Source organism: Ascaphus truei, chromosome 1 (assembly GCF_040206685.1).
Source record: "Ascaphus truei isolate aAscTru1 chromosome 1, aAscTru1.hap1, whole genome shotgun sequence".
Taxonomy (NCBI): Eukaryota; Metazoa; Chordata; class Amphibia; order Anura; family Ascaphidae; genus Ascaphus; species Ascaphus truei.
In genome coordinates, this window is record NC_134483.1 from 131612149 (window position 1) to 131620188 (window position 8040).

The 8040-nt window shown below is 39.4% G+C and overlaps 1 protein-coding gene across 6 annotated transcripts in view; it reads left to right on the forward strand.

Annotated features, from left to right (window-relative positions):
• Window positions 1-6251, forward strand: part of CNTLN (centlein) — a 307481-nt gene extending 301230 nt beyond the window's left edge. For all 6 annotated transcript variants that reach the window (XM_075594863.1, XM_075594856.1, XM_075594883.1 and 3 more), the window contains one exon: window positions 5422-6251. In XM_075594863.1, coding sequence (XP_075450978.1) covers window positions 5422-5523 — 102 coding nt within the window. In that variant the 3' untranslated portion in view covers window positions 5524-6251. The remainder of the gene's footprint in view (window positions 1-5421) is intronic.
• Window positions 6252-8040: the final 1789 nt, after the last annotated feature.

Below are 8040 nucleotides of genomic sequence, written 5' to 3' on the forward strand. Positions count from 1 at the left end.
TTGAGGTACTGTATCTGATCTCTGTGCTTCTGTTCCTCTAGTATGTGGAATATTCATCATTGTATCAGTTCCAATTTGACGTAATGGACCACCCTATTATTTTGCATGTCTCTTTTCTCACGGTAGCTTTTATTGAGTTTGGAAGGAAATTGTGCTGAAATCCATCTTGTCTATTTTAAGTAATAATGCCACAACATTATTTTCAGATCAATCCGTTATTGAGAGGTTGGGTGATTATAATTAGTATAACACTTTTGGGGCTACTGTGTGTATCAAGGCAAACGCGGGGCCAAGACAAACTTCGCCAGTTGTACCCTAAAACTGCACCACTTTTTGCCATGCGCCATACAAGTAATTTCACTGTTGCTAAAAAACAAACAACCATTTTTTTTAATCATGACGCTTAAAACAGCAATAATGTTCATAGAAGCGCATAACATATGAGAATTAATTTTAAATATTCTAAATGGTAATTATTAAGCCAATATTAGTTTCAAGCCACAGATTTGAACATATAATGTATGAGGATTCGCCTTTTTTTAATGTCTCCCAATTGCAAATTATACTCTTTGCATTTAAAATGTTATTGTCTTAAAATGATATTGCCAACAATAGAAATGATTATCCTCTTGATGTTGAATGTACATTCTCTGTGGAACACTGTGTATTACACAACGTTCTTCCATACCTTTGCTAATGATGGGAGGGATGATGTTCATTGCTGCACCAGACCATTTAATACTGCAATGCAAAATATACTGTCTTTCTGTGCCACTGAGCTAGGTCTATGGAACATAATTGTCCAGTAGTATTTATTTAATTGCCTGGGTTTACTTGTGGACTCCTAATTATTGACTGGAGGTAAATTTAATAGAGCAATATTTCTGAACACTGGAAACCTCTTCTGCTGTTTAACATAATGAACTGCATCATATCCCTTTAGATCATTTTTCAAGCTACTTTTATTCCTGTGTGACAGAACAATAATATTTAAAGACCTTTTTCTTCTTCTTCTTTTTTTTTTTTGTATTGCCCTGCTTTATAATTTAGAGTGGAAAAGAAAGGGGAGTGGGAAGTTAGTACCTACTAATCTGTAACTGCTCTTTACTGTTTAACTGCAGGGAGTCTGCAACCTTCAGCGAATCATTAGTTTATTGTTGACCTCCATTAAGATTTATTTTGAGGATCATATTGTACTTGAGGATGTGAACTCTGTAATTGAAGAGGTTTATTTCTTCTTTAATTATTTTTTATTTTTTTTACATTTGTTTTATGTACGGAGCTAACCATGTACATATGGTCAAAATATTCACTTCCCAGTGTCACTAGATTGAAACAGAAGCTAGCATCAATCAGACAGCACAGCGGAGAGTAAGAGATTCTCTCACGACGGTAGATTCTCTCGCTACCATAGATTCTCTCACTGCTGTACATGAACAGTGGCATTTCCCATCCCTATTACTGAGGTATTCTGTGACCCTGCAGCTGATTTCCTTAAACCAAATATTGCTAAACGACAAAAATAATATATGAATGTCGGTCAACATTTTTGGTTTATTATGTGTGGTTGAGATATCATGCACTTATATCCGTGCACTTATATCCGTTATATTAATTGTATCTTAGGTTCAGTGTTAATGGGCACATTTACTGTAATGTACAATGGTCTCAGTGTGTGTGTGTGTGTGTGTGTGTGTGTGTGTGTGTGTGTGTGTGTGTGTGTGTGTGTGTGTGTGTGTGTGTGTGTGTGTGTGTGTGTGTGTGTGTGTGTGTGTGTGTGTGTGTGTGTGTGTGTGTGTGTGTGTTTTTTACTGTATCAATGTGCGTTTTTTTTTTACTATCCACAGTTTGAAAGATCAAAAAGACGTTGTAGTGCATCTCACACCGCTTAGTAAAAATGTCCCTAAATGCACGTGCATTATTTCTTTGATACATTATTAGTCATTCAGAGCACCTCTGTAGTTTAACACAGAAATAAATCAATATTTTAACTCGTGCATCCAAATGTGATATCCATCTTTAATCACTTCATGGTACTTACAGAGAGAAAATGACTGATACAATTCATTACGGGGCTAGGGGGGGAGAAGTCCGCTTTACAAATCTAAAATATTGCATGAAAATTAACCGGCGTCTATTTGGTATATATGTCTTTATTTGGTTCGTTGAGGGTTGCAAAATTCATGCCAGACAATTCATTTTTGATAAGGAGCAGAGGCGCCTCTTAAGGGGCGCAGGCCGGGTGAAGCCTCTTAGTGGGCGCAGGCCGGGTGCAGCGTCTTAGGGGGCACAGGCCGGGTGCAACCTCTTAGGGGGCACAGGCCAGGTGCAGCCTCTTAGGGGGACAGGTCAGATGCAGCCTCTTAGGGGGCGCAGGTCAGGTGCAGCCTCTTAGGGGGCGCAGGTCAGGTGTTACCTCTTAGGGGGCGCAGGTCGGGTGCAGCCTCTTAGGGGGCACAGGTGGGGTGCAGCCTCTTAGGGGGCACAGATTGGGTGCAACCTCTTAGGGGGCGCAGGTTGAGTGCAGCCTCTTAGGCCTGGTCCCCAGTGGTAACGGCGGCGTGCACAATACACACCAGACACTCACCTCTGAAAATCGTTCTGACTCTGGCCATAAGATGAACGATCTGAGGGTTGCAATACTCAAAGGTAATCTTAAAACACCGAAAGAGAGACGGTTGCATGAATACAAATGTATGCAACTGTTCGGGACACTTAGCAGTGGCCTAAACAGAGATAGAAATTTTATGAGTCATTACTGACACTAGTGAACTCTCTTCCCATGAGCGCTATAGGCCATGTCTGTACATACTGTGCTATATGTATGCACACACAGCTGTCTCTCACACATACTTATACTCCTTGTTTTTCCATCCCTATACACTAATAGGGACCACATAGTAGCATAACTAAAAGTGTGTGTGGATACTAACTCTCACATTTCCACACCCACCCACACCATTTATATCCGCTCCCACTCCACACACACCTTTTGTAAAGCACTGTATATACTGTGGGCTCTCCATTCATGTTAATTCACACTGATACACATACACACTCTTTCATCACTTGTTTTCAGGAACCTTTTGACACCTCCAGCCTTAAAACACATCCACACCAGGGGAAGGACCAGCACAGATAACATTCCAATAGACACTGTTTATAGTATAGCTTTTGCTTGCTTCATTCATTGTAACATCGCCGGAAGAAGAGATCAGTGTATCTCGAAAACTCGCACAAATAAAAGCATTTTTTTCAGCTCAATTTCCCCCCCCCCCCCCCATAATTTAAAAAAAAATACCAAACCAAAACTTATCGAGTTTCATCAAAACAATTGTTTTTTAGAGCCAAAACACCAGTGAAAGTGGTCACCCTTCATTTTACATTATGGTCTTATTAAACAGCGAAAGCCTTTCTTTATCTACCTGAGAGATTTGTGTAAAACTGGAAAAAAATGAAGTTCAAGTAAATGCCTACAATGAGAAATATTGTGGTTTACACGAAGATACAATAGCTCTGTTTCCTCATGAGAAACACCATACACACTTCTGCCCTTATCTGCTGAGTGACAAAGTGTGATATGCAGGTGGAGATAGATCTATATGGCATTTGTTGGTGCCATAGGAACGTCAAAAGTGAGGCTCTGGGCCTAGTTGGTAAAAAATAAAAAATGTATTGCATCAGAACTCATTAATTCGGAAAAATGTTGCTTGTTCAATTTTACGTTGAGAACCATGATAAACTGTTATCTCAATTTCAGTTAAGGTTATGCATCAGCACCACCTGCTGGTGATACAAATGTACTTCCACCCAGGGCACATCTACCAGCTTTTCAGTGCTGCACCATTTTATAGAATAGTTGACTGAACCATACTGTATGTAAAGCTGCATATTTGTCCACTATCTTAGTCTGAACTTGCTGGGTCTCGTATTAATAGTAACATTCCCTTAAATTATCCTTTCACAATATTACGTACTGATGCTTTTCTGTTTGATGGTTAAAATGATGCTGTGTGCTTGGTACAGTTTCACCACCTTCTGCTGCCTCTGTTATCCTTAATGATTGTTTCGTAGGTTTGTAGGATATGTTTATATTGTTTCTAAGTTTAGGATGTAAAGCAAATAGACAATATTAGCTTTTTAGAGGGTCACAGGTGCCAGGGACCTGAGCAAACTGAAAAAGTTAATGAAGCAGATATAGTGGCGATGCCAGTATGATTTAGGGCCATATTTACTAAGCGATAAAGCCACGAGATGCCTCCCATCAGAAGCTGTTACTGAGCCAACTATTGTGACCTGTGAAATCACACCTAGTGATTGGCTTCAATGTTTGAACTGCCCAGCCGCCATTTTGGAAGGGGACAATGTTTACTCAACTGAAATGCTTCTGATATAATGTACACTCCTTCTACAAATCAGGACATGTTCCCACTCTTGATAAATGTATCAGAGTGAACTGGGTTTAAAATGGTTTCTCTCATGCCAAACACAGGGTGTCATTTATAAAGGGAAAGAGATGCCACATATATAATTGCACAGCAGCCTGTCTATTCAGCGTTGCTCTTCCATAAGACCCTTTTCTGTCACACAGACATCTTACAAGCAATTCAACTAAATAGGTGTATGGCCCTGTGCACTGGCAGCAGTACATTTGAGATATGGTTTAGGCACTTTTAAAAAGAGCATAATGTGTTTTTAGTAAAAGATGTCACAGAAGCTCCAAATCTGACACGTTGCATAAAAGAAAACAATGATGCACTTGCATCATTCATGTCACCTTTATGCGATGTATTCAGTCACTGTCTTCTGGACTAGTGCCACATGTGAGAAAGAAAACATTGTTTGAATAGAAAAATGTCTAAAATCTAATATAGAAATCTAAATTGAGTTTGTTTTTAAACAGACGTCATCACATTTTAGCTTATTATATATCTTGATAGATGGATGTTTTTTTTTTAATAGTATTTATTCACGTCTTGAGGTCTCGCCATGTTACATCCAAGATGTAATGCTAAAGTAGAAGCAGGTCTTTTGAGGATTTATTCTGTCTCTCCGGAGAGCAGCACAGTGTTCTCTTCTTTGTGACTGCCCTGGCGTTGACTGTAACCTCATATTGATCAGATTATTGAAGAGAAATGTCAGCACTGCAAGTATTGCAAATTACATCATTAACATGGTCACTAAACCATGACTTCTTCAATAGGGTGTTTATCTTTTACTTTTGTTCCTCAGCCATTTTTAGGATGAAGGACAAAATTAGATGCGCTAACCAGGAAGATGGGTGTAGAATGATGAGGATATCATGTTGGCAAGTTGTCAGGACCAATTGGAATTGAATACTTCTGAGTTCAGCAATTGTATGTCTCTCAGCTGAAGCAAAATTACAGTTTAATAGCTATTTTTCTTTCTTTTTTTTTTCAGTTTCCTTTTGCATCTGGCTTAATGGAAGCTGTCCTGGACAAACTTAACCAGAAGAAAAAACTTGTAGAAGAATATACTTTGCTGAAGAGAGATACCAGTTGAATCTACTGTTGGTGTCTACTAGTGGCAGAAATAACCATTGGCAGAAAGCATGACAAGAAAGACAAACAATTACATTTTGAACAACATTACTATAATCAACACATGATTTTTGTGTGTGTGTGTTTGTTTTACAGCACATATCATCTTCTTCCTGCCCGGGATCCTGTTGTAAATATATCTCTTATCAATAGTGCTCTATAGGGTTTTTTTTTCTTCCTTTTTTGTACCAAAACCAAAGTTTTCCATTTTAGAGTGTTTCAACATTTCTCGTCATTTTGTAATATTCCACCAGTCCGTGGATACAAGTGATGCCCTTAGTTGATATGTTTTTTTTGTATAGCAGTTATTTATCTAACCTGTTATTAATGTTCAGATGTGTAATAAAATACTCAAAGTTGATACAGTATCAAGAAATATACTGTATTCTGTATTTTTAGAAATGTTAAATAAAAAAACAAATGATATGAAATAAGGGTGCTGCTACACATGAACTGACATCAGCTATTTCCTTTTAATGGCATATTTAAGGAATGATGTGCAGATATTGGCAAAACATTAACAAACAGACTGTGTAAACCGTCAAACTGGACAAGAAAATTCAGATTTGTTTCATAGTTCTGCGGACTACTGTGAATGTGAACTATCTCAGATTGTATTAAACACACTGAGTGTGTAAACAATATTTAACACAAACTGCATTTTTATAATAAAATCATTATTTCACAGAATACCAAAGTATCTGTTTTTATGGAGAGTTAATCCAATATGATTATTTAGTATACAACCTACGGGCATGTTGTCATCATAAATATACCAACAGTCAGGCAACATAAATAAAAGAAGTGTGCTGTAGAAAAAGAAAACAAATCAATTTTTTCTTCTATACTTTGGAAACAGGAAGCAGAATCTTTGAAATGTAATTGATGGCACTGGAAGTTTCTGTTTCTGTTTAAATTCATTAAAATTTATTAGTTGTGGGTAAATTCTATATACACCAAATTGGCCATTTGGGCTGTATTGGATTGAAAATTGCTGCATCAGCATATCTAGACTATGACATCTGTCTTTTTGCTTCTGTCCTCAAAACTTCTGTTTTCCTCACTGCAGCCATTTAAAACATATGAATAAGAAAATGGAAAGATTAGTGTTTCAGAAGAAACTGTAGCCTGTCTAATTAGTATTGTGGCAGGACGGCCTCGCGGCGGGGTCAGTAAGACGCTTGACACGATGGGAAACTTTAAACACTAGTGGTTTATTAGCCACAACCAAAAAAAGCACGGGTGCACTGTCCCTTTAAGAAACTACTTTCTTGCAAATTAAAGCCTAGTCCCGTTAGGGACACTAACTCACTTCTTGAGCCCTTACTAACAGGACAGCCAGCTAATCTGGTCATGCCCAAAACATGCTACACAAACGATAACCAATAAGCATAATAAGAATAAAGTCTTATCTGTTTTGCAGCTCCAACAGGAACACGGTTCCAGGGAGCAGGCTGTGTCCAGCCTCGCAGCGATCTTGATCTTTATCCTGGGTTGGGGTCCCAGCTGGTCCCAGCAGCCTAGCTCCTCGCAGGACTGGGGACCAGAGCAACAGCAATGGCTTCCCAGCCGGGAGAGTTCTCTCCACCTTCCTGTGGAAAAACAAGCTCCCTGTGTGTGTGTCACTTCCTGCTTTTAAACCTGCAGTCTCTCAGGCCTCCTGCTTAATTAGGCTGCAGGTGTGCTTCTTTCTGTCTGAGGAGATTAACACTCTGTGAACTGGCTGCAGCGTCTCTCCATTCACTATTCCAGCCTACTGAGTTAATGAATCTGTCACATATCCCTCTCCCCAGCGAAACATTGTCCTGTGGAGCGGCCCGTGCACTATTCCCGTGCACCAGCATTTTTGGCGAAAATGTCTGACGTCGGCCCTTCCCTCCCCCTTTTTTTTTCTTGCCTTCCAATTTAGGCATTTTCTTTTTTGGGTAATTACCTGAACACTCATCCTTCTCTACCTCTTTCTCTTGTGCCGTCCTGAGTCTAGGGTTGAAGCTCCGCCTTTGTTGTGTCCCCTTTTGCAAATGTCCCCAAGCCTCCTGCTGTCTATCAGCTATCTCTGCCTTCTTCCTCTTGGGCTCAGAGTCTCCCTTACCCTGTAGAAGAGCTAAGACCTCAGTTAGCTCATAGTATTCACTCACCAGTGCTTGTCCTGCTTCTCCCTCTGTTTTTTGACCTTCCTCAAAGGTTTTTTGTACTTCTTCGTCTGAATCAGAAGTCTTCCTGGCCCTTTTCTTAGAAGAACCCACACAGATTAAAGCTTCCCATGATACAGAGCCGTCAACCTTTTTCTTATCTTCCGGGCTCTTTTCCAGCTTTTGTTCCTCACCATTTTCTTTAGCTTCCTCTTGATTTTCAACAGAACCAGCACTACCAGTAGAGGACATGGTAGCACTCTTTGCTTTTTCAACCTCATCTTCTTTGTCACTTTCAGAAGGCAGCTTTGCACGCTTTTTAGGGGTGACCATTTTTTTAAAAGAGG